The sequence below is a fragment of the Lepus europaeus genome, chromosome 9 (genome assembly GCF_033115175.1).
Source record: "Lepus europaeus isolate LE1 chromosome 9, mLepTim1.pri, whole genome shotgun sequence".
Taxonomy (NCBI): Eukaryota; Metazoa; Chordata; class Mammalia; order Lagomorpha; family Leporidae; genus Lepus; species Lepus europaeus.
In genome coordinates this window covers 8,751,878-8,778,304 of record NC_084835.1, presented here as the reverse complement: position 1 = coordinate 8,778,304, position 26,427 = coordinate 8,751,878, and the positions used below count along the sequence as shown (strand labels likewise).

Sequence of the window (26,427 nt, the reverse complement as noted above, 5' to 3'; positions counted from 1 at the left end):
GCAGGTCAGGATCATCGGCATCATTGCCTTCGTTGTTTGTGTCTCGTGCTGCTGGGAGCCCTGTATGGGCAGGAACATGCAGGGAGCGGGTGCCTCCTGCGGGGCCAGTGCTTGTCGGCATGCCCCTGGAGGACCTGTCTCAGGCTGTTCTCTCAGGAGGAGCGTGCTCTGGAGTAACGTTGCAAAGTAATAATGAGTGTGCAGCACATACACACACACCAGTAACACAGTTACTTCCTGTTATGTGCTGTGCTTTAAATGCTTAAAGTGCCATAGGTGTGTGTTCACGCCAGCTTCACCACCCCCTCGTGACTAAGGCCTTTTTTTTTTTTTTTTTTTTTTAAACAGGCAGAGTGGGTAGTGAGAGAGAGAGAGAGAGAGAAAGGTCTTCCTTTTTGCCCTTGGTTCACCCTCCAATGGCCGCTGCGGCCAGTGCATTGCGCTGATCTGAAGCCAGGAGCCAGGTGCTTCTCCTGGTCTCCTATGCGGGTGCAGGGCCCAAGCACTTGGGCCATCCTCCACTGCCTTCCCGGGCCATAGCAGAGAGCTGGCCTGGAAGAGGGGCAACTGGGACAGAATCCGGCGCCCCAACCGGGACTAGAACCCGGTATGCCGGTGCTGCAAGGCGGATGATTAGCCTGTTGAGCCACGGCGCCGGCCAGTGACTAAGGCCTTGACCGTGATGTTGCAGCAGCCTCGACGCCACTGGGCCATGGGAGTGTTTCAGCTCCTATATCGTCTTAGGGGACCACTGTCCTGTGTGCTGTCGCTGACTGCAGTGTCCCTGCGTGGTGCCTGATTCTCACAGAAACCACGTCTCTTCTGGAGGCTGGACGTGCACGGCCAAGGTGTGAACAGGGCTGGTTCCCACTGAGGCCGAGGGTGAATGTCTCCAGGCTCCATTTTTGTTTGTTTTTGGTTAAGATTTATTTTATTTTATTGAAAGGCAGAGTTAACAGAGAGACAGGGAGAGACAGAAAAATTTTCCATCCACTGGTTCATTTCCCCGAAATGGCCGCAGTGGCTGGGGCTGGGCCAGGCTAAAGCCAGAAGCCAGAAGCTTCCTCCAGGTCTCTCATGTGGGTGCAGAGGCTCAGTTACTGGAGCCATCTTCTGCTTTTGCAGGCACGTTAGCATGGAGCTGGATTGGAGGTGCAGCAGCTGGGACTGTTGCCCATATGGATGCTGTAGTTGCAGGCAGTGGCTCACCTGCTGCACCATGACACCAGCACCCAGGCTTCACTTAGGACATCTGGTAGCCCTGGGTACTCCTTGGCTGTCCACTGGTGACTTCTCCATCTGCCATTGTCACTCTACCCAAGTTTGCATTCTTTAATAAGAAGACAGTAGTAGCTCTGGATGGAGGCCCAGCCTAAGGGCTTTATTTCTTATATCATCTATGAAGACCCCATTTCCAAAGGAGTTCCTTTCCATAGATACTCACAGCTGGACTTCCATCTTATGGGGAAATGCAACTCAGCCCATACAGAAATTAAAGGTCATTGACAGAAGAGAGTAGAATGGCCAGTACATACACGATTTTCCCAAACACCCGCCCCCAGCCAAGGTACAAAGGGAAGGCCGTGGAGGCAGTCCAGTGGAAATTGTACTGAATCAGTTCTGTATATAGACAAGTTATTTAATCTCGCTGAACCTTAGTTTACTCATCTGTAAAGTGGGGGTGATGATTCTCTTGCAGCGTTGCGGTGAATCCAGTGAGATGACGAGGTGTAAGCCTGTCATCGGCGTGTGTCACTCAGTAAATGGTAGTGGAGCACTTGCACCCTCTAGTTTTGGATGCCCCTTTCGAAAGGCAGCCTTTGCTGGAGTGTGTTCCTGCAGTGGGCTGCAGACCTTGGCTGTCATGCAGTAGGCAGAGGAGCACAGGCTGCTTAGATGCATGTAGTGGGATTTTGAAATCTGAACTAGCAGCAAGAGGAACACTTGCTCTGTGAGGTGCCTTGGAGGAAGATGGGATGGAGGTGAAGAGGGGTGACAGCAGCGAGCCAGCTGCGATGGCCTTCATGCTCCGGTGCTGTCCCCTGGGCCTTGGGATAGTGGCAGGGGCGTGGCGGCTCCTGGATTACGGAGTGCTCGTCTTCATGTGCACAGTCAGGCAGACCATACGCACCTCACATCATGCTGCCAGGGCTCGCTCGCTGTATCTTGGGAGCCATCTGGACACCAGGGTTGCGCAGCTGTCTGCTGCCCGTGACCCACCTCTTGCCATCACAGGAGGGTCTCCCTCGTGCCCTGTGCCTGCTGCCTCTGCCCCCAGGCACTGCGGTTACTCAGCCTTCTTGGGTGGCCGCCACCCCCACCACTTGTCTGCAGGTGGTGCAGAATGTGTGGGGCTTGACCAGGATGGTGGAGCGTGTGGGGAGCGGGTGAGGATGAGCCGGGGTGACGCAGAAGGTGACGGTGCAGAGGCGGCATTGCCCGCAGTTTATATTGGAGATGCTAACGCTCCCTAAATTCTGGTTTCCCAGAAAATAGTCTATTCTACTGGTCGTTTTCCTCTGAAATGTCCCTTAATTTGTTTTTCATTCATCACAGATGCTGTGAACTGGACTCACACATCGTCTGTGCACTGTAGTGAGTCATTTATTCAATGAATAGTTGTGGAAACATCTGTTCTGTGGGCTACCCTGGGCCAAGTGCTGCAGCCTATTCAGAGCCTAGAAGATGGGGGCCTGGGCCTCGGGGGAGCCTGAGCAGCTGTGGGTGGGTCTTGGTGCCCTGGGACCAACAGGTATCCCAGGACATCTGTGTCCTTCAGCTGGGTGCCTCTACACAGTTCCTGTCATGCATCTTGGAGTCGGGGAGTGGGAGGGTGTGTGTGGGGTGTGGCCCCTGGGTGCTTGCATCAGAGCTGCAGGTGCTGGTGGGTTCCTGGCAGGGCCTGGGTGAAGCATCTTCCACTCCAGAGTCCTGTGCACCTGGGGACACGCCTCCTGCCTTGTCTGCAGCCAAAATCCCAAGGGTCAGGAAGTGTTGGTTGTGAGGATGAAGGTTTCTTAAAGTGACCTAAACGTGTATTACTTTAAAAATTACGACGAACACACGGGGTCTTTGGGAAGTTCTGGGGAAAAGGCATTAGAAAAAAATCTGTGTACGGATTCGCAGGTGTTTTGGTGCTTTGTGCTAGTTGTGCTGTTGTCTTTGAACGTCAGGTTCCCTGTGTGCATAGCACACAGCTGACCACGGACACCGTGTTGCAGCGTGCAGCTTGGACCTGTCTGCCTCCTCTGAGTGTGCTGTTCAAGATGGAAGACACCGTAGAGCCTTTACTGCCATCAGTGTTAGATTGTGAAGCCTTGTGCCGACCCTGTGTTCCCCGAGGGCAGGAGCCACTGCAGTTAGTAGAGAGCGGAGAGGGAGAGAGGAGGCCTCGACGCCACCCCTGCGGGCTGCCTCCCCCAGCTCTTCCATGGCTCCTGTCCCTCCTGCTTTTACCTCTGTCTGCACCCACGCCTCTATCCCCCCGCTGCCTGGAGAAACTTGGGCATCTGGGGGGCCAGTGTGCCACCTTCAGAATGATCTGTAGGGAACTAGGCCGGAGGCGGGAAGGGGCCTTGCCCTGCCACCTGCACCCAGATGCCTGGTTCAGCAGATGGCACGGGGATCCTCAGAATATTCCCTTCAAAGGCACAGACAAATGTCTGCTCCCCACATCCCTTCCCAGCCAAAAGGACTCAGACCCACATCGTTTTGTCACTTGCCACCTTGTTCTCAGGAATGTCAGGGAGTGTGTGCTAAGGCAGGTTTGAGCTGCTTTGTGTTCCCCTTATGGGAGTCTCAGGGAGCTCACAGGTAGATGTGTGGCACTTCTCGTGATGCAATTTAAAACTTAGTTTACTTATTTGAAAACTGAGGTTTCCCATCCTAAATGCCTGCAACTCCCAGAGTGGGCCAGGCCTGAGCCAGAAGCCAGGAACTCAATCCAGGTCTCCCCGGTAGGTGGCAGGGGTCCAGTTATTGAGCTGTCATCTGCTGCCTCCTAGGGTCTGCTCTAGCAGGGAGCTGGATTGGAAGCAGAGGCAGGACTCAAACCAAAAACTCCCGTATGGGATGTGGGTGTCCCAAGTGGTGCCCTAGCCATCCTGACAGATGACTGCTCCTTGCAAAATGTATTCTCTCTCAGCCCCCACTCTCTGGAATATTCTAGTTCTCTTTCCAAATGCTGTGGACATTTTTCGTTTCTCAGCTCAGAGAGGGCATCCATCCCCCAGAAAACCCTGTCTTGTGCAAAAGTGGACAGGCCTATGCCTTCCGTTTCCTCTCCCATTGTTCTTGGCTCAAGCCCTGGCCACGGAAGTGCAGAGCCGAGTGCTGGGCCACCCGAGCCCTCAGGCCATCCGGGGCAGAAGTTGGTGTCTCACTGACACTTGGCATCCTCAGAGGCATGGAGGGCAGGATGCGTGCCCTGCCCAGGGATGTGATTCAGCGGGGTGGGGTGAGAAAGGGAAGCAGGAAACAGTAGGAGCATGCGTGGTGTGTGTTTATTGAGACGACCCTGCAAGGGTGCGACAACGGCTCTGCTTCTCAGCACCATTGTCCCAGAGACCCCCTTGCTGCCTTCTGTTTCTAGTGGCCCAGTTTCCTGCTGAGTGACCCTGGAATTCCTCTCCTCTCTGCCCCCTGTACAGTGTGGTGCAGGGGGCAGCTGCAGGCATGCATTGCCCGTCCTGCCCTCAGCCGTGTTCATGGGGTGCCCTTTCCTCCATGATGCAATTTTACAAGTGAGGTGGACTCCCTGAGGCTCCACTGGTTGTGTCCTTGGGACTGCACTTGGCCAGCATTGCAGTTCACTTGACATGAGACATGTGGTGACCATAGCATTGCACGGGGGCACTAGCTGAGCTGTAGCCTGGGCCTTGCTGTCCACGGCCAGCCGTTGTTATCCCTGGGCTTTGTCCAGCCCCCTGCTGGCTCCATGGTCACTGTGAACCCCAGCTTCTCCCTGGGTTCTGTCCTGCTGGATCCCGAGCCCGTGAGGAGCCAGGGCTTAACCGTCATGGAAAGGGGGCTCAGCTAACAGTTGCTGGATAGATTGAGGTCTGCTTCTACAGAGGCAGGACACCAGCCGACGGACACAGGGTTCATTCCGTGGCCCATGGAGCCTCATTTTGGGGGGAGCGGAGGAAGATTGCCAAGCGTTAAAGCTGGTTTTGGAGATGAGCGTGTGTGGTGATGGCTGCTGAGTCACGGATTTCGGCCTCAGTCCCCCTCAGGTGAAAGCAGCGCCCCTCGGGCTGACTGCCGCCATCGGGAGGTCACGTCCTCACTCGTGCCTGTGCCCAGGGACCGTGGTGGCTTAGGCAGTTGTCTCGGAAGCCCATGTGTGTCCTGCGTCATGGAAACAGGTTCCAGTGCCCAGGTGTCTTGGCGCTGTGGTTGTTTGAAAATGGTCAGGACGTGTGGCACTGAGGAGGCTGAGGGACTGAGGGGAGCAGGACGCTGTGCTGTGTCGTGGGGGTGGGGGTTGCTGTGGATGCAGAAACCCTCGACCGTGGTGTGGTGGATTTTTTTAAAGCGTTATATATTATACTTACTTGAAAGGCAGAGTGACAGATGGATACACGCACGCACGCACAAAGACCTTCCATCCACCGGTTCACTTCCCACATGCCTATAACAGCCAGGGCTGGGCCAGGGCACAGCCAGGTGCCAGGAACTACATCTGGATCTCCCATGTGGATGGCAGGGACTCAAGTACTTAGGCCTTACCTACTGCCTCCTGGGTGCATTAGTAGGGAGCTGGATCAGAACTAGAAGAACCAGAACTCCAGCTAGCACTGGACATCCCAGGTGGCAGCTTTACCCGCTGCAAAGCAGCTTCCACCTGTGGTCCTGTCTGGGTCTGTGCAGGGCTCTTTGGGATGCAGAGATATTGCAGCTGTGGTGGGCAGTGCAGAGGTGGCGAGAACACACACACCCTGGAGGAACAGAAGGGCACGGGGCATGTCTGGGGACATGGAGCCCCAGACAGGACAGCAAGGTCCACAGGCCATGGGGATGTTAGCGAGGGCTTCCTGTGTGCAGATCTGCCTTAGGGAAAGACGGTCTGAGACGAGCACAGTGGAGCAGGGAATGGCGTGAGCTCACTGACCTGTGTCCTGGGGGAGCTGCACTGGCACTTTTCTAAGATGGCCCCCTGTGGGCAGCCAGGCACAGAGCATACAGACCGCTGTGTTTTTCCTACAATTCCCTGCCTCTCAGACCCACATGAGGATGCTCAGAAGGCTTGTGGAGTGTGGAGTTCATGGCTTACTGTGTTCTGGGTCATAAAACCTGAAGTCCACGCGTGGGTGTTCATGAAACTTGGAGAACCTGCAGGTGCATGTGGTTGTCTGGAATCGTGTTGGTGTGAGCCGGCCCGGGCCCCGAGTGCCTGTGGTTGCTGCTTCCCAGGGTCTTGGTGGGTGAGGCCTGTGCTCTGCAGTCAGTCTCAGGCCATCCTACCTGCTCGCGAGGCTGAGCACACTTACAGACCCAAAGCAAGGGGCGTTTCTTAAAGAGCCGCTCAAATCTTGTCCAGCACATTTTTATTTGAAAGACTTGCTCATTAGTTATGAAAAAAGATTGCCCGGCAGCAGGTGTGATGGACTTGAGGGGTGAGACCTGAGGCATACCTGGGAACAGGCAGCAGGGAAGTGAGGGCCTGGCCTGAGCCCCTCCATGTTTGCCTTCTCTGGCCTGTGCTCTGTCACTGTGGCTGCAGCAGGTGACACTGATGGGAGTGGATGCCACTACTGCTCTGTGGGGCCAGTCACTCCATGCCGTGGGTCTGGGGCAAGATGGCACGAGCAGATGCCTGTGGAGGCTCAGGACAGGACCTAGCACACAGCCAGCATTGACCCCATGTTCCCTGCCTCAGTGGCAGGCCCTTGTCAGACAGAACTGGCCTTGGGCCATCGGGTCAGTTCCCCAGGCTGTGAGCACAGGCAGCTGGTTGGTGAGGGGCACAGAGGGTGGTGCTGCTCAGGGCGGCGCAGTCTTCCTCTGGTTGTCCCTAGCAGAGCCACCTGCATATGGTGGGAGTCAGGCTGGCAGGCCAGGTCCATGCCCCGAGCTTGCAGGGCAGAAGTGGAGCCATCAGTGTGATGGCCGTTGTCAGGGTCCCTTTGCCATTCAGAAGGTGCCAGTGACACACATTTGAGTGCTCTGTCCTCTTTTCCAGGAACAAGTCCACTGCCAATGGAGACTGCCGAAAGGACTTCCGGGAGCGGAGCCGCAGCCCTATCGAGCGTGCCGTGGCCCCTGCAGTGAGCCTGCATGGTGGCCACCTGTATACGTCCCTCCCCAGCCTCAGCATGGAGCAGCCCCTTGCGCTGACCAAGAGCAGTGTGGACACCAGCAGGCCAGCAGGCCTCTCACCTACCCTGACGCCCGTGGAGCGGCAGCAGGTACACCCCGTGCAGGACACCTAGAGCCAGTTTCGGTGGAATGGTGTCAGAGAGAGGGACTAAGAGCTGGACAGCCGAGGACAGTACCAGGAGCCGTGCTTTTCATTGCTGTGGGGACCTAACCTCTGCCTGGGCCTCACCGCTCAGGACCACTGGCCTAGGACAACACAGTGAATGCCCGGGCTCGTGTCCACGCCACACGGTGGAGTTGGGTTGGGAGTTCCGTGCCACCCTCTGAGCATCAGCACTGGAGTGGTTTAGGATCCTGTCTCGCACTGTTAGGTCAGTGGTCGCAGAGGTTATTAATTCATGCTGGTCAGATACTTGTGCCTGGCACATACAAACTCTTAAAGGAAATCAAGTTACCACTTGAAAGTTTTAAGATCCGCTTCCTGGGAGGGAGGAGACAGGCTGGTCTTGTGAGCCGGGCCTGGGCAGCTGTGCAGAGATGAGGAGGGTGGACGCTGATGTTCAGAAAAGTGAGGAGACTGCCTGCCTGCTTCTGCACAGAGACATGGTGGACACTGGAGGTTGGATGCACAGCTGCCCACTCTATGGGGGATCCCGACCTCAGCCCCCTCTCCTTGATTTGTTCTTTTAACAAAACGGTGCGGATGCCTGCAGTGTGCACGGTCTTGTGCTGGGAGCCTGGCAGGCACGTTGTGTAGCAGAGGCAGCTGCTGTGTGGTCATTTGGTCACCTGTGGCTGCAAGGGTGCTGGTTTGCTCTGATCAGAACTGGGGCTGGGTTGTCGCCACCATTCATTTGCTCGTTGTTCACTTGTGTCTGCCAGGCCCTCAGCAAAGCTCTGGGGATCCTGAGATCTGGAAGGGCCGGCAGGGGGCAGCTGTGGCCCCTGAGTTGCATGGAGTCCTATCAGGAAAATGGGTGTCAGGCTCTCAGGCCAGAGTGAGTGGAGACGCCATCAGCCAGGGCCCAGAATGTGCAAGCCATGGGGCACTCAACAAGGAGTGGAGATCTTTGCAGATTTTCGACAACATCTGCAGTTTGTACATCCCACAAACAGACTAGGGATGTATGGATTGCCTTGGGAAGTTGTGTGGCGCAGGACCCAACTGGAACCTAACTTCCACGACCCCATGTGCAGCCTGTGGGCTGTGGTGTCTGGGGACGTGGCCCTGGAAGCCTCCCAGGGTGGGACAGGTTGGGCACGGGGTGGCCCTGTCTCCCCTCTGGGCTTTCTGGCCCGACTGCTTCCAGGAGGTGGTCATGCTCCCAAGTGTGTTGTGGTTGGGTGTTTGTCATGGCTGCCTTGTGAAGGCACTGGCTGGTCCCTGCACACCCAACCTGCGCTCTGTGCCCTGGAGCCCTGAGTTGAGGGGATTTCTGGCCATGAAACATAGTGGAGCAGGCACCTATCCCCGCGATGGCCCAGAGGCATTGGCTGCTGGCTGGCCATGCTGCCCTCGCTTCCTAGTCCTATTGGTTCACCCCACAAATGGCTGCTACGGCCGGCGCATCGCGCTGATCCGAAGGCAGGAGCCAGGTGCTTCTCCTGGTCTCCCATGGGGTGCAGGGCCCAAGCACCTGGGCCATCCTCCACTGCCTTCCCAGGCCACAGCAGAGAGCTGGCCTGGAAGAGGCAACCGGGACAGAATCCGGCACCCGGACCGGGACTAGAACCCAGTGTGCTGGCGCCGTAGGTGGAGGATTAGCCTAGTGAGCTGCAGCGCCGGCTAACCCGTTCGCTCTTAAGGAGAGGACAGAGAAAGCATGAGGGTGGCCTGGGCCAGGAGGAGATCCAGGGATTGTACGCCCGGGGGCATACCTTGGGATTGGAGCCTTCAGCCAGAGTACATTGTAGGAGTGCACACTGTACTATCCTAGGCACTGTCTGGAAGCACGAGTTGTGAATGTCTGGCTTCCCCTGGGTGGGGAAGGGAGAGGGGGGCACCCAGGTTCTGAGCATGTATGTCTTTGGGGGAGCTTCCGCGTCACTACCCCTCCCTCCGTGCCTGACACAATCTGAAGATGATGAAGCATGTAGAGAGTGGCAGACCAGACTGTCCCCAGAGCCCAAGGTCATGGCACAGCCAGGCTCACCAGGGAGGGCCCCGCCCTGGCTTGAGCAGCTGGGCAGTGGCAGGACCTGATGCCCTTCGCTGTTTGCAGCTTCAGCCCCAGGGCCGGCCTGGTGTGGGTGCTGTGTGGCCCCTGAGGGCTGCAGCTCAGCCGTGCTCACCCGGAGCCTCTTCCTGAGTGTGGTATAGCAGCAGTGGGGCAGGCTGGGCTCAGGCTGCTTCAGGTGCACGTGACAGGCATGGCTGCCCCAGTCCCCAGGTGAGGGGCACACCTCAGCCCTCGCTGTGCCTCCCCCTTCTCGTCTCCCACACCGAGAAAAGGGAGTTGAGAGCCTGGGAGGCCCGTGAGCAGGCCAGCCCGCCTTTGTTCCCTCTGTGGTGCTCCTGGTGCTTGGCTGACGCAGAGCCGCGTGTCCCCCACCACCCTCCTGTCTGCCTGCTCTAGAGCAGAGGGCTGGAAGGAAAGTCCCTCCCTCTGGTTGGCACCACTGTCAGCCTCGGCCCTGGTCCTCCGCGATGACTTGCAGTGCAGAGTGTTCCCATCTTGGCCTCCAGCGTCAGCGGGACGCTCTGATGGCAGGTTCTTACTGGCCCAGCACTGCGCCTGGGCTGGGGCCCAGCTCCATGGTTCTGGGCCTGCTGAACCTGCAGCTCCGGAGGGCTTCCTAGAAGCTGTTTCTGGAAGGGTCAGGGCAGAGCAGACTGGGGTAGTGAGTGGTCCTTGCCTCCATCACAGGGCCTTTGGGCACCATGGAAACGGCTTGAGCTGGCTTCCCCAAGAGCCCCACACCAGAGTTGACAGGCAGGTACAGGGCGGTTCCAGGGACAGAACAAGACACTCAGGGGCCAGGCCACTCCAGGACCCTGAACAGTGGGAGCGTGGGCCTTCCTGCCACCTAGTGAGGAGGGGACACACCGCTTTCTGCAGCTGGGCCTCTGTCTATCACTGAGGACCGTCACTGCTCAAACCCCTGTACGCCGGCTCTCCCTCGGAACTTCTGTCACTTACCAGTTAGACTCCAGTTCTGAACAGAGGCACAGCCAGGCTCCCCAGGGGCAGCAGAGAGAGGTGCTGGTGTGGGCTGGGTGCTTGGGGAGCTCACCAAGTCTTTGTCCTGCAGAACCGGCCCTCTGTGATCACCTGCGCCTCTGCCGGCGCCCGCAACTGCAACCTTTCACACTGCCCTATCGCGCACAGCGGCTGTGCCGCACCCGGGCCTGCCAGCTACCGGAGGCCACCCAGTGGTGAGTGCCGGGCCACTGCCCACGCCCCCAAGACCCCCGGGCCCTACTAGTATTCGATGCCCTACCTCCTCCCTGAACCTGCGCCTCTGCCCGGCCGCGAGCCGGTGCTGACCACAGGCCCACTTCCCCTGCAGCAGCGGCCTCCTGCGACCCAGTGGTGGAGGAGCACTTCCGCAGGAGCCTGGGCAAGAACTACAAGGAGCCCGAGCCGGCGGCCAACTCCGTGTCCATCACAGGCTCTGTGGACGACCACTTTGCCAAAGCTCTGGGTGACACGTGGCTTCAGATCAAGGCGGCCAAGGATGGTGCGTCCAGCAGCCCCGAGTCAGCCTCGCGCCGGGGCCAGCCCGCCAGCCCCTCAGCCCACATGGTCAGCCACAGCCACTCCCCCTCTGTGGTCTCCTGAACGGGGTGCTGCCTCCAGCGACCCGCGGATCTGCATGGTTTGCCAGAGCTTCGAACAGTCAGTGCTTAAAAAAAAAAAAAGAAAAAAAAGAAAAAGAAAAAAAATGGGTGGGAGGGGGGAGCGGGCTGGTTTATTCGCAAAAACCGCGTTGCTGGGATGACTGTTCTGTTCTGTTCTCGCTTGGCATTTGTTCGTGGGCCTCAGATACGACCGCAGGAGTGACGTGGGAAACTCTGTCCTCCTGCCTCGCTACCAAAGAAACCTCCGCCCGAGGAGACGCGCAGCGCGCACACTCCGCTCTCACCTTCCTGAGGGCAGGGCGTGTGTGGCCGTCTACTTGAAGAGAACTGTCGGGTCTGCTTTGCACTACGGAGGAGGATGCCGTGCGCGCTCCTCGTGTGTGCGGGTCGGAGGCGCTGTTCCGTGCAGGCCGCAGGCCTCCCTCTGTGTGGACACCGGGCGCTGGTGGCCGACCCGCACTCCGGCCCGGGCCTTGACCTTGGTGCGGTGTCCGGGCAGCAGAGTGACTCTCGTGTACCTGGCCTCTCTCGAGAGTTGCAGCCCGATAGACTGACTGCTGGTCCAGTTGTGCTGAGAGGCACGTGGATCCCCGCGTGACCCTGGGCGCCCCACGCCGAGACATTCCTGACCCCACCCCGTTACTGCTGCGTCTATTACCGTTTGCTGAACTAACAGCTACTAACGAGAAACGAGGGCGCCCCTGCTGGGCCCCCACCCCTGCATGAGAGAGCAGGGACACGCGGGGTCGCTGGTAAACCCAGGACAGGGCCCGCGTGGGGCTCCGGGAGGGGCCGAGCTCCCGCTGTGGTCGCAGGGCGGCTGCAGCCTTCCAGAAAGCAAAGCGCGCCCGGCTGCCCGCATGTCTCCCTCCCACCCTCCTGGGCTTCCAGGCTTGGGCATCCAGGCCCCGGGTCTTCTGTAGGAAAAATGCCGTTGCGACCCCTTTTTTATATAGGTAACTAAGACCATCATTACGCTGCGCGTAAAGAATGTACAGACATTTGTAGGTATTTTTGAAGAACAATTAATTTGTTAATGATATGTAGCTATTTAATTTCCCCCTTTCCTATTGTAATCATTCATTTTGTTTGTTGTTTGGAAAAAAAAGTTGATCTTTTTTTTTTACCGTAGCTGTCTCTGTCCAGTGCAGGAGCACAGGTATCTCTGAGAACACTGCGTCTGCACTCATAGCCACTAGTTTGTTACTGCTGCAGGCTACTGAGCGTCCCCAGGAGCACCCCTGCCGGCCAGCTCTGGGCGGCTGTCAGTGGAGGGGGCGGCGGTGCTGGTGGCCGGGCCCCAGCGCACCCACCTATCTGGGATAGGCGGTGCCCAGGAGGGGCAACAGGAGCAACCCCTGCACCCTTCTCTGCGTGAGCACCACGGCCTCGGGAGGCGCTGCCCAGAGCCGAGCCCGGTGCGTGCTGCCCCGCCCCCTCTGTACATCTGTAATATACCATTCTCTGTGGCCTGTTTTTCCTGGAAGAAGAAGAAAAAAAAAAGGTTTGGCAGGCCATCTTTTTTTTTTTTTTTTTTTTTTTTGTACTTAAAAGTAGCCTTAAGAACAATAATAAAGTGCTCTTAAACCACGGCCTGGCTGTGTGCGCTGCAGGGGGAGCGAGGGGCGGCGCCCTGGTGCCAGAGGCAGCCCGGGCTGGATTGGGCTTGGGTCATCACGGGTGCCAAGGACAGGCCCTTTCCTGGGTTTCCACACCCGGCTCTAGGAGCCACCACGCGCCCTCTGGCTCTCAGCACCTGAGTGCCGAGGGCAGGGGAAGCAGCCTACAGGGCTGCAGCTTCACCCCGGGCCCTGGGTGGGGGCACGGATGCACACCCACCACTAAGGACAGCTGGGAGGTCTGGCGTCACTGGGCGCCCTCTCCACCAGGGCCCCCAGCACTGAGAGGTGACTCAGAGAAGGGCAGACCCAGCATGGGCGGGGAACCTAGCAGTGTGGGGGCTGAGGGTGATGCCCCGCACAGTAGCTCCCACTGGGAGCTTCTGCACTGGTCCCCTGCCCCTGGAAGCTTCACACACACCTGTGACAAGAAGCAAAGAACAGTGCATGGTGGAAGCCAGCCCCGGGTCAGCGGCGATCCCACAGCCAAGGTTATTACTGAGTTCAGAGCTGGCGGATTGAGGAGCCACAAAACGCACAGCACCGCTGGGTGGAGAGCAGCGCAGTCCTGGGGCGGGGCAGCAGCTTGGGCCGGCGACAGAGCGCTCCTCGGTGGCTGTGTCGCACTCAGACGGTCTCCTCGTCGCTCATGTCCCAGATCTGTGTGGAAAAGTGGAGACAGCTGCGATACGGAGACAGCCGAGGTGCAGTCGCCCAGAGCTGTGCGGGTGTCATGGGTGCAGGGGCATGTCTGCACGGTGAACCGGATCTAAGAGAAACTCCCCAGGTAAGCGACCCAGCCAGTGCAGAGCGGGGCGCGCCTGCACGACATTGTCGCCTGGCTGTGAGTTCCCCGCTCACTGGGCCGCTCTGACCTCTAGCCTGGGTGCCAACACTAAGGACTCAGGAGCTGGTGAGGTCCAGCAAGAGCAAGTCTGCTCCACCTGGCTGTAGAGGGTCTGGGGCGGGGTCTCCTGTGGGGAGGGGACACCCAGGGTTCCTGAGTCTGACCCCACCCCCGGGGCGAGCACGGGGACGCCACTATGAGGGGAACAGATGAGCGGGACAGGTCCTCGACAGGAAACCCCGCGGCTCAGGCAGCCAGGACAGCACGCAGGTCTCTGGGCCCTGCATACCCTGGCCCAGTGGACCTCCGCCCTCGGACGGGTTGCAGCGACACTGGCCCGGCCGCGGGGAGAAACGCTGTGTGTACCTGAGGCAGGCCTGGGGAGCCAGCGGGCCCGGTCAAGGTAAATACTAACACCGCTCTGGCTTTCAAAGTCAAGGATGGAGCAATAGCAAGAGCATAGTTTGCTTTCTCCGAGCCAGGGTGGGAGTAGGGGGCATCCCCCTGGCCACCGGCCCTAGTTTTGCACAAGCTTGGCCATCTCAGGACTTCACACAGGGCTGCGTGAGATGCAGAGCAGCGTGCGTGCCCGGGGCCCCAGACTCAGAGCACAGCCCGTGAAGCCCGGCTCCCTGCATACCCGTTCTCCACAGCTGAGCAGGGGGACCCTGGTCTCTCCCTCTCCAAAGTTCATGGAACACAGCCGTGGAGTGCTCCGTGGGCGGGCGACTCGCTCTTGCCACACCACGGGGGCAGGCAGCATGGCCCAGGCCCATGCTGCTGAGGAGGGGCTGGCGCAGGCTGCAGCGGTGAGGGGGCAGCGGGCGAGCCCTGCGGAATGCGGCCCTCTACAGACTGCCTGCCCGCCTCCAGGGGGCGCTAAGCCCAGGCAGGGCTGACAGGGAGGCGGGGGAAGCAAGCGCTCGGCACAGAGCGGGGAGAACGGGGCCTCCAGGGGTCCTGCAGTGCTGAGTGTCCCCAGCTGGCCAGAGGCCAAGCCAGCAGGACCCCCCTTGAGCCCCCAAAGCCGTGAGCCGCGGGAACCCTTCCTCTACTGAGCGAGGTTCCTCAGGGACCACCTTGTAGCCAGAGAAGCCAACGGCATCATCCGGGTTAAAACAGGATGCCATGAACATGGTCAAGTGCACAGGAACTACAGGAAAGGAGCCTCCAAGCCAGTGCCGCCAGCGCCCCAGCACGGCGGCTTTTCCTGGGTGACCGTGGAAGCTTCGCAGGGTCTGGGATTAAGCAGAAAAGCCTGGAGGCCTGAGCAGCGAGAGCGGGAGGTGAGCGTGGGGCAGAGGGGCTGACTCTCGGGCTCATTCGGAGAGCATGGGAAAATGGAATGCCTGTGGTAGGTCACCTTCTGTGTTAGCGGGAAGAAAACGACTGATTTTCTGAAAATAAACACAGGCATCATCCATCTGAAATGACTTCACATGCTTACCTAGAGGGCTGGGTGTGCACGGAGCACACACAGGCCCCTGACCCTGGAACCAAATGCATCGGAAAAGCTACATAACCAAAAACAAGCAGCCACAGAAATCGGACCTGGCCAACATCAAAAACGCATGTGCTCTACAGACCACGCACAGAAGGGAGGTCACCGCGCCTGGAACACAGACGTGCACAGCTCGCTGTGGCACAAGCTCGCTCCGCTGCCGACAAGCACACGACGAGACCCTTGGACATCCTCACGTCATCCGCTCCGCATAACCCAGCTCTGCGCGACCGCACACCTCACATGGTGCTGTCAGGGACGGGAGTGTCCGGCAGGTCATTAAAGAAAACAGAACGTGGGGCTGGAGGCATGGCGTGCGGATGGGTTAGGCCCCCGCCCAGGGTGGCTCTGGGTCCTGGCTGCTCTGCTTCCAGGCCAGACCCCCGCAGAGGGCCCCGTCAGCCACACAGGAGGCCAAATGGAGTTCCTGGCTCCTGGCTGGTGTGGCTGGCTGGGCAGTGAACCCGCAGACTCCCCAGGGAGTCACATGTTCCGAAACAGAGCTGAGGGCCCGGTGAGCCCCACGCCACACCCTCGGCTGCACAGGGGCCCCTCAGCTCTCAGGGCTCGCTCCTCAGGGCCGCCCCCCCGCCTGTTCTCGCTCTGTTCTCGCAGTGCACAGACGTGGCCTGCAGACGGAGACCGGGGGTTCCAGGAGCTGGAGCTCCACCCTAGGGGCTGCAGAAACAGGCGGCTAACAGCCCTTCGCTCTGGCACTCAGGCCGGCCAGGCGGCGAGGGCCACACCAGCCGGGGCCCGGGTAGGGAGGGGCATGGGGCTGGCGCTCGGCTTGGCTCTGCCCTAGGTGGTCCGCTCCAGGCCCTAAGGGCTGGAACATTCCAGCAGAAATGCCAAAGGACACCCTCCCCCTCCGCAAGAGGTCTCAGGGAGAAACCTGAAGGGCGGGTACAGGGAGCAGTGCTGGGCCAGGCTGCAGGGTGGGGGCGGCGGGGCTCCCACCAGGTAGTAGGCAAAGCAGAGGCACGGAGGCGTCTGCCCAAGACGGCCACGCATCTGGGCACAGCCGCCCCCTCTCTGACGCTTTGGAGTCCTGTGGTGGCCAGGACACGGCGGCAGTGACTGTCGCTGAACGGTCAGGAGGCCGAGGGAGGAGCAGGACACGGCCTTCTGAGAGAGGACGAGCCAGTGGCCACGCTGGGGTCCCTGGGCGCCTGGCAGCTCCCCCACCCGGCAGACACGGAGGCGTCTTCTGCTCTAGTCTCTTCCGTGCCCGTCTGTGTAGACAAGCAGCAGGCCTGCGAAGCTCACAAGGCCTCAGAAGAGCCCAGCCTTCCGGAGTTCCGCACGGACTCCCTCCCAGCGACTCACCCCGGGGGCAGTGGGGGCAGCCTGCGTGGGCTCGGTGCTCAGAGCGGGGTTTCTCCTGAGCCATTCCCAGATCAGTCCAGCTCACACGGTCGACAAGGCCGAAGCAAACCCAAGAGGAACCAAGAGCGGGCGGACGTGCAGAGCGCCTGGGACATTGTCCGTGAGCCTCACTTTCTCCCCGCATCTCTGCTGCGGGCTGCAGCGGGCACGGCAGCACCCCGCTAAGAGCCCGCTCAGAGCCGTCGTCTTCGTTGGCACGGGGCTTGCTGCGTTTAAGTGACAGCTCGCCGTGACGCCGAAAGGCGCTGGGCGAGGAGGGCTGGGGGCAAACGGCTCGGTGCCCCCCCCCCCCAGCAGCCTTCAGAGCTGCCCCTGCATCGCTGACCCCCGCTCTGCCCCGGGTGCCCTGCAGGCCTCTCCCTGAGCCGTGCCCGTCCAGGCTGGGGCTCACTCCCTCTGCGCCCGTCAGTAACGCCTCCAGGGCCGCGCCAGGGCCAGGGCCAATGCTGGAGGCGGGGAGGCCGCAGGGACACGAGGACGAGGCTCAGGGCCTCTGCGGCGCTCTGCCTGTGCTAACAGAGAGACCTCTCACTCCAGGTCCTGTGCCAACCATGCCACACACGCTGCCCAGACCCTCCTCAGCCCCCAGAGAGGGCCCCGATCACCTGCCACTCCACCTGCCCCAGGCACCTCGGGCCTCCCCAGCCTCCCCGGCGTGCCAGCTCCTGAGGGTCAGCACCCACCAACGTCCCATAAATCCTGGCGTGCGGCCGTCAGCGGAGGACTTGCTGGCGGCCACAGTGAGCGGTTCAGGAACAGGCCGCCCCGCTTGGCTCCACTCAGCCTGCGCCAGACTCCTCCTCACCATCTTGACTCGAGCACCTGGGGCCGAGGAGCCCGGCCTGCAGCGCCCAGCACAGAGGCTCAAGGATGGACTGGCTGCTGGTACCAGATGCTATCTTTAGTTTAACTCTAAACGAGTGGTCACTTTATTAACGAGATTCTGGGCCAGGTTAAATACAACAAGGCCCACCTAGTCCTTAGTGCTCGGCATACAGTAAGTGCTCAATAAGTGTTAGCTGCGTGACTATCAGAGTGCTTTAACACTGTGTCATGGTGGAAGTTATGGGAACAAGCCTGCCAGCACTGAAGGAAATCTACAAACACCGGGGTTCCTGGGGCAGCCCATGAAGGGGGCGGCACCCAGGGGGGAAGGGGCTCCCCCATAAAGAGCGCAGAGCGGGCCCAGTGCTGTGGTGTAGGGGGCTAAGCTAAGTCCTGGCTGCTCCACTTCCAATCCAGCTCTCTGCAATGGCCCGGGAAAGCAGTAGAAGATGGCCCAAGTTCCTGGGCCCCTGAATCCACGTGGGAGACCCAGAAGTTCCTGGCTCCCAGCTTTGGATCGGCACAGCTCTAGGTGTTGTAGCCATTTGGGGAGTGAACCAGCCTCTCTCTCTCTCTCTCTCTCTCTCTCTCTCTCTTTCTCTCTCTCTCTCTCCCTAACTCTGCTTCTCAAATAAATAAAACAATCATAAAAAAAAAAAAAAAAGCCCAGAGGGGAGAGCCAAGTGCCCCTGTTCCTGGGCACCCCCACCTCTCAAAGTGACTGGGTCTGGGGGCCGGGGCTGTGGCACAGCAGGTAAAGCCACCGCCTGCAGTGCTGGCATCCCTGTGGGTGCCGGCTTGTGTCCCAGCTGCTCCACTTCCGATCCAGCTCTCTGCTATGGCCTGGGAAAGCAGTGGAAGATGGCCCAAGTCCTTGGGCCCCTGCATCCACATGGGCGACCCAGAAGAAGCTCCTGGTTCCTGGTTTTGAATTGGTGCAGTTCTGGCCATTGCAGCCATCTGGGGAGTCAACCAACGGACAGAAGACACCTCTCTCTGCCTCTCCTTCTCTCTCGACTCTTTCAAATAAATAAATAAATCTTAAAAAAAAAAAAAAAAAAAAGGGACTGGCTCTGACCCCCTGACTCCTTCTCACTCCCTCCTGGGCCCCGGGCTTAGCCAGGCGCGCACGCGCACACCCTCACACACACACACACACACCACCAGATCCTGGAGGGTCAGGCCTGGGGAGGACCTTCCAGCCGCTGGCACCTGACTGATGGAGAACGCTGCGCGGCTGGGTGAGGAGACGCACACCCAGCTGGCCCCGGGGAAGAAGGCAGCCTCATGGCAGGGTGTGTGACAAACGCAGACTCCATTCGTCATGGAGACCCAGACAGGAGGGTCACGGCGCACTCTGGATGCCACGGGGCTCTCACAGTCTGGGTTGGGCGCTGGGTGCAAAGAATTCAGGTTTTTCTTGCATTTCGCTCTTCAACGAAAGCAAACCACAACTTCCCAGCTCATCACCCGGGAGTCCCAAAAACGGATCAAAGGGGCACCCTGGAATCTCCTTCCGTGCCCAGGTGCAGCTCCCAGCACCGGCCGGCTGGTGGGGAGCCGCAGGGCGGCACACGCCGGGGTCCTGCCCCTGCTTGCCACCACCCTCACAAAGGAATCGATTGTCAGGGCAGACAGGGGGTCATGTCTGCGGCGGGGAGGGAGTTACCACACAGGGCTGGCTCTGTACGCGGCTCGTCCAGGGCCTGGCCGGCCACGCCCCAGGCACGCACAGCAGGCCGCCTCCCGGAAGCCAAGGGCGCACGGGCTGGTGGTGGCAGACCCACCTCCCTTTCCAGGGGCACAGGTCAGCGGAAGGCACCCGCACTCCTGGGTCTTCAGGAGGGGCAGGCGGGCCGGGGCCCGGTGAGAACAGCAGCAGGAGAGCTCAGGAGCTGGTGGCCGGCACAGGGCCATCTCGGCGCCCTGCCCTCTGCCCGGTCTGCTCTGTACCTGCTTCCACCAACAGCATGACGGGAGGGGGGGAACGCCCACCGATATGCCAGCCCCCAGCCCCCATGGTGGAGAGCCGGGAGGCAGAGGATGAGGGACTCGCCCTGCCGTGGCCGCCATACCCTTGGGCCTCACTCCCCTGGTGACGGCAACGTGACATGCGCCTGGGCGCTCAGAGACCACCTCTGTAGGGGCGCAAGATGTGTGTCCGAGTCCCTTCATCCACACGACTGGCATGGGAATGACAGGCCCCAGAGTCCCCCTCCCAGCCGGTACCTGTACCTGACTGTAGCAGACTGTATCCGAACCTGACTGTGCCTATAGCAGACTGTACCTGTAGCAGACTGTGCTTGTACCTGACTGTGCCTGTACCTGACTGTGCCTGTAGCAGACTATATCTGAACCTGACTGTGCCTATAGCAGACTGTACCTGCACCTGACTGTGCCTGTAGCAGACTGTGCCTGCACCTGACTGTGCCTATAGCAGACTGTACCTGTAGCACACTGTGCTTGTACCTGTGCCTGTACCTGACTGTGCCTGTAGCAGACTATATCTGAACCTGACTGTGCCTATAGCAGACTGTACCTGCACCTGACTGTACCTGCACCTGACTGTGCCTGTAGCAGACTGTGCCTGCACCTGACTGTGCCTATAGCAGACTGTACCTGTAGCAGACTGTGCTTGTACCTGATTTGCCTGTACCTGCTGTGCCTGTAGCAAACTATATCTGAACCTGACTGTGCCTATAGCAGACTGTACCTGAACCTGACTGTACCTGAACCTGACTGTACCTGCACCTGACTGTGCCTGTAGCAGACTGTACCTGCACCTGACTGTACCTGTAGCAGGCTATACCTGTACCTGTCTGTGCCTGAAGCAGACTGTACCTGTAGCAGACTGTGCCTGTACCTGACTGTGCCTGTACCTGACTGTGCCTGTACCTGACTGTGCCTATACCTGACTGTGCCTGTAGCAGACTGTGCCTGAATCTGACTGTGCCTGTAGCAGACTGTACCTGCACCTGACTGTACCTGTAGCAGGCTATACCTGTACCTGTCTGTGCCTGTAGCAGACTGTACCTGTAGCAGACTGTGCCTGTACCTGACTATGCCTGTACCTGACTGTGCCTGTACCTGACTGTGCCTATACCTGACTGTGCCTATACCTGACTGTGCCTGAACCTGACTGTGCCTGTAGCAGACTGTACCTGTGGTACATGACATCTTCACACATACACCAGACCGCCTCACCCCGGCTGGCTCTGAGCGTGCCCACTCCCTCAGGCCACCAGAACTGGCCACAGCCGGTTTCTAGCTGGGCCTCGCACCTTTCACCTCTCACCGGCCACGGCCACGTCGGCAGCCACATGCGTCCTGCAGGAGCCCTTCCCTGCCTCCGCCCGACCGCCGAGCGGCTCTGTTCATCACCTCTCTTCCGCCCTGGCCTTACGCATGTAATCTTGGTTTTAACTTTCTCCATGCACTTCTGTCGGGCCCCTGCTGGGCTGTGTGTGAGACCGCGCTGCCAGAGACACGGCCTGCGGAGTCTCGCGGTCTCGGCTGAGGGCTCACCTCCCGGGCAGTCTACCTACCTGCCCGCGGCTGTCCCTCTGAAGGCAGACGGGCGTTGCGATGTGCCTGGGCTGGCCGAGGGCGGGAAACGTGCGCATTTCCTAGGGGCAGCTCAGGAACAGCTGCCGAGGGCTACACACGGCTGACCCGGGAGACCTTGCTCCGAGACGCGGCTTTCACAGCAGCGCCACGGCCGTGGTGCCCCACGGGCAGAGGCGGCACAGACCCAGGAGGTGACGGGCGATGGCGGAGCAGCAAAGCCAGGGAAGATTTACGGATTCGAGCCACAGGCAGGGCAGCCGCGGCGTCACAGCGCAGTCCACTCCTGCATTTCTGTGGTGACCAGGGCAGCGGCCGCCTCTGGCGCATGGAAGAAGCAATAGAGACACCTGTGGAACCAGGGCCCACCCAGGTCCGCTGTGTGGGCGCGAGAGCTCCTGCAGAGCCCGGCCCGGCCCCTCCCCCCATGCTCCGTCCTGACCAGCTGGGGCAGGGATGCAGTCCTGTCCTGTGTCCTGTCTGAGGTCTTTTCTAGGACAGGAGCTTCTCCAGCAGGGACAGCCACCTCCTGTACAGCTCTGTGGGGGCGTACACTGTAACCACCACGCCTATGACCTCCCCAACAATCCCGACACAGACCCACCGGGCATGGAAGGTCATCCAATGTCGCCAGTGCCCTATTAGTTCTCAAAAAGCCAATCCTTCACTCTGGTATGAGAAGGCTAACCTGGAAGAGGTGAAACAGAGTGGCAGCGTATCAGGAACGCAAGGATGGCTCAACGTAAGAAAAATAAAATCTAGCCATTGGATTAGCCCATACCATTCATTTCTAAAAGGATAAAGAATTTAAACATCTCAAGAGATGTAGAAGTTTTTAACATTTGCTCATAGTTTTAAGGAAACAGAAAATCTCTAACAAAGGGTAACTGTCTTTCTTAATAAGATCTCCAGGACCAATGCAGTGAAAGGGTAAAACAAGACATAAATTCAGAAGGAATTCAAGGAACCTGGCATTAGGGGTCAATACAACATCACTAGGAAGTCTGTGCCAATGCAATAAGACAAGAACAAAATGGTGTGGAGGAAACAGCACAAATTACTGTAATTTGCAGAAAGCAGGACTGTCTCCATGGAGGATCTGAGGATTTTAAGGGAGATTATTAAAGTGATGCAACAGGTCACCACTGCCGCGGGCCATCTAGTCCACACACAACCACCAACAGGTCACCACTGTTGCAGGCTATACACAACAACCCACAGGTCACCACTGCTGGAGCTACACACAACAATCCACAGGTCACCATTGCCGCGGGCCATCTAGTCCACACACAACCACCAACAGGTCACCACTGTCGCGGGCCATCTAGTCCACACACGACAACCAACAGGTCACCACTGCCGGAGCTACACACGACAACCCACAGGTCACCACTGCTGGAGCTACACACGACAATCCACAGGTCACCACTGCCGGAGCTACACACGACAATCAACAGGTCACCACTGTCGTGGGCTACACACGACAACCCACAGGTCACCACTGCTGGAGCTACAGATAACAACCCACAGGTCACCACTGCCGGAGCTGCACACGACAACCCACAGGTCACCACTGCCGGAGCTACACACGACAATCAACAGGTCACCACTGCCGGAGCTACACACGACAACCCACAGGTCACCACTGCCGGAGCTGCACACGACAACCCACAGGTCACCACTGCCGGAGCTGCACACGACAACCCACAGGTCACCACTGCCGGAGCTACACACGACAACCCACAGGTCACCACTGCCGGAGCTGCACACGACAACCCACAGGTCACCACTGCCGGAGCTACAGATGACAAACAACAGGTCACCACTGTCGTGGGCTACACACGACAACCCACAGGTCACCACTCCTGGAGCTACACACAACAATCCACAGGTCACCACTGCCGGAGCTACAGATGACAAACAACAGGTCACCACTGTCGTGGGCTACACACGACAACCAACAGGTCACCACTGCTGGAGCTACACACAACAACCAACAGGTCACCACTGCCACGGCCATCTAGTCCACACACAACAACCAAACAGCCTGCTCTACACTCAGGAAGAATTTGGGGGACAAACGCAGTAAGCAGCAGGGGCACTCCTCGCAGTCCTGTTATCGCTAAGTGGCCGATGGAGGGAGGCACAGTAAGAAAGCTACCCCTTCAGGCTGTGAAAGTTCCAGTTCCAGGCTGCAGCTGAAGGGGCGCTCAGCAGGTCGTGTTAACAGAGCCGGGCAGTGCCTGTGCCCACCAAGAGCGGGGACAGCAGGGAAGGCACGGAGTTCAGGCGATGGCCTGACGTTCGTCCTCGGCATTTCTTCCTGGACAGGAGGAAGTTGACGTTCTAGACTGATGGTCTTCTGACTCAGTCATCCATGAACGCCGGCTTAATCCAAGTCACTAAACCAATCCAAACAGACGCATTTATCAAAACCACGGGCAGCGGCGGCACACCTGCCCACAGGCAGAGTAGAACAGCTGCTGCAGGCCTATGAGGAATCACGTCGATGCTCACGCTGAAGCAGAATGCCTCATTTCTACCTCTCAAGAAATCACTCATGTGAGATTCGAGCAGACAGGGGATCAGCGCCCCTAAATTCCACGCCAAACAGCACAGCAGCTAGGGAAAACACAGAACACACAAAGGGTGCCCCTGTGTTGTTTCAGGTATCTGCACTACAGGCATGTTCTCCTGAAAGGGTTGTTTTTTTTTTTTTAACATGCCTTCGTAAAAATAAAGAAAAATCAAAAGGCAGAGAGGAAGAACTAAGTGTCTTCCAGGTACTGACAGAGACAAAGGGTTATCTTCCATCTGCTGGTCTGCTCCCCAGATGCCCACAACAGCCAGGGCTGGGTCAGGCCAAAGCTAGGAGCCAGGAACTGCACCTGGGTCTCCCACGTGGGTGGCAGAGATCCAAGTACTTGAGCCATCGCCTGCTGCCTCCCGGACTGTATGTGAGAGCGGGCAGGACGGCAGGCAAGGCGGGACCGGCACCAGACACTCAACTGTGGACGCAGGGGTCCCAGGGGACAACTTAAGCTAAGGCAGCACATGTCTGACCCGAGGGTCACGTAAGGTACAGAGGCTCACCTGGAGGACAGCAGGACCACGGGGATCCGCCTGCTGTCAGAGCATCAACAACACACTGCGAATTTTGAACCGTAATCCCGCTTTCCTGAGAACCACGCGTCAGGTGCGCCCTTCTGTATTACAGGGATGATTACAGGGGTGTACACGCACATTGCTACGCGTGTCCCATGCATGTGTGCCACGCTGTCCTGCTTGTCACGTGGCCTGTGCGTGCGCCACACTGTCCCACTTCCCAGACCTCTGAACTGGGTTCCCCAGGGGACCCTGCAGTGGGACGGGAGCCACGCCTTCCTCCGAGTCCCGTGCTGGGGACTCAGCCACGCAGGGGAGCGTGCAGGTTGAGAGCCCACAGAGCAGGGGAGGGTGCTGGCGTCCCTTTTGAAAGAGATGTCCCCGTGGGAGAAACGGGCGCTTCCGAGCTGCCTTTGAAGTGAGACGTTTAAAAACTGCTTTTTCGGTTTTGGCCTGGGGCTGCATACTTGCGATGATAAAAGCGGTTCTTTGAACTGTGCTTTGAGTTAGAGTTCCCACAGCTCGCGGCAACACGCACAGGGCTTAGGGCTCGGGGGAAGCCAGGGCTGGGGGCTGGGGCCACAGGCAGAGACCCCGGCCCCGCCCCTCCCCTGGAGTCTGGCTGCTGACCCCCACTCTGTTTCTAGCTCTTCCATTGGCTGGATCCAGCCCCTGCTGTGTTGGCTGTAATCAGCGATCCAGTGTGGGACAATCGCTCTGACATCACAAGGCCTCCTTTTGTTTCCAGAGCTGTTCTTCTCCCAGTGCCAGCAGCACCAGAGCACTTCCGTGGGGCCCAGGAGAGGAAGTCAGCCCCAGGGCGGGGCTGTGAATCAGGCTGAGGCAGCCCCTAAACAGAGACCTGGGATTAGGGCTCCACTCCCACCCCTGGGACAAGGTACCGCAATCTCCCCCTTCCTCACTGCGGGCCTCCAACGGGCCGGACGGGCAAACCGCAGGTGAGGGGGGGAGGACTCCCCCCAAGGACTTCACGCAGGTCGTGTTAACAGAGCCGGGCAGTGCATGTGCCACCAAGAACGGGGACAGCAGGGAAGGCACGGAGTTCAGGCGATGGCCCGATGTTCGTCCTGATTCCTGGGGCTCTTCACAGGCGGCGCTGTGCCAGGACTCGTCAGTGTGCAGGAAGCACTTCCTCTGACGGACGTCAAGTCACCACATCCACAGGGTGCTCTCCGCACTCCTCATCAGCCCGTCGGCACGTCTACTTCACACACGAGGAAGCCGAGCTGAGCCGAAGCCAGAGGCTGGGGCCACGTGGCAGGCGGCGGCTGGGGCTGTGCTGGATTCTAGTGCCACAGCTGTTTACTGATTTGTGATGGGGTGGGGGGTGGGGGGGGGGGGCTCCCAGGCTGAACGTGGACCCTGTGCATGCTCAGCCCCTTGAAGCCCCAGGCCCACAGCGAGCACCCAGCAGGCCGGGCCCAAGAGTCATAGGGAATCCACGCTCTTGGACCTAGGCACCCTATCGACATACGAACAAGCACCAGAACTTCAGTCTAAATTCCACCAAGGGTGACGTCTGTCTCCTCGGGTCTCGATCCTTCCCCGCTCCGCATGGCGCTCCTGGCGGCTGGGGGTCCGGGGGTGGGAGTCTCGGTGGCTGGACCCCACCTCTGGAACCCGATCCTCACAGGGCCTGGACACTGCTCCACGGGCTGAATAAGCCTTGAGCTCGTTCAGGAATCCCCCACAGCTCCCAGGGAGCTCGGATCACCGGCCCAGGATCCGGAAGCCACCCACATACACGAGACCTCACGGCGCGCGGACAGGGAGCCGAAGCACGCACGGTTCTTGGCCGTAGGCTGGGAGGGTTCTGGGCAGCCAGCAAAGAGCTGTGCTGTCTGTGCTGCCGCGGCCTGGCCCTCCCTGTCACTGTCCCCAGTACAAGGTGACTACAGGGAAGCAGGTGAAGACAGGGCCACATCAGTCCCCGTCCTTTGAGAACTGCCCTGAAACGTGGGGAAGGGCTTGTGTTCTGGGGACGGACGGATCCGGAGTGGAACTCTGGCTCGGCCACTCCCTACGAGGCCTGTTCACTCTGTACCCCCCAGGACACCACTGGTGGCCCACCTCCTCAGAGCAACACGAGCAGACACGCAAACGCTTTAGCTACGTTGTCACTGGCGCGGTCAGCAGCGGCCATCCAGCACGGCCACATGTGTGGGAAATTCCCCCACAAAGCCTCCTGGCTGGCCACACCCCAGGGACCCCAGCACAGGCCCCAGGAGCAGGCAAGGAAGAGACCACCTGGCTGCCGGGTACCACGCCAGACCCTCAGTGCCGTCCACAGCTGGGCTGTCCCCGTCTTTCCTTGCCACCTCGGGCCCTAAGCGCCGGGATGGGGAGCCCCCCTCGCGAGGCTCCTCTTAGCCGCCCAGGCTGCGCCAGGCCAGCCACACCCTGGGGCGAGTTCTTCCTCAATGCCGGCTTTGTG

General features: G+C 59.3%; 2 protein-coding genes across 7 annotated transcripts in view; one reads left to right on the top strand and one right to left on the bottom strand.

The window, feature by feature from the left end:
- VGLL4 (vestigial like family member 4) overlaps nucleotides 1-12,664 on the top strand; it is a 171,507-nt gene extending 158,843 nt beyond the window's left edge. For all 3 annotated transcript variants that reach the window (XM_062200459.1, XM_062200460.1, XM_062200458.1), the window contains 3 exons: nucleotides 7,184-7,409; nucleotides 10,573-10,696; nucleotides 10,831-12,664. In XM_062200459.1, coding sequence (XP_062056443.1) covers nucleotides 7,184-7,409; nucleotides 10,573-10,696; nucleotides 10,831-11,102 — 622 coding nt within the window. In that variant the 3' untranslated portion in view covers nucleotides 11,103-12,664. The remainder of the gene's footprint in view (nucleotides 1-7,183; nucleotides 7,410-10,572; nucleotides 10,697-10,830) is intronic.
- Nucleotides 12,665-12,738: 74 nt separating this feature from the next.
- The window catches only part of ATG7 (autophagy related 7), a 223,500-nt gene continuing 209,811 nt past the window's right edge, over nucleotides 12,739-26,427 (bottom strand). For all 4 annotated transcript variants that reach the window (XM_062200455.1, XM_062200456.1, XM_062200454.1 and 1 more), the window contains one exon: nucleotides 12,739-13,401. In XM_062200455.1, the coding sequence (XP_062056439.1) occupies nucleotides 13,369-13,401 (33 nt within the window). In that variant the 3' untranslated portion in view covers nucleotides 12,739-13,368. The remainder of the gene's footprint in view (nucleotides 13,402-26,427) is intronic.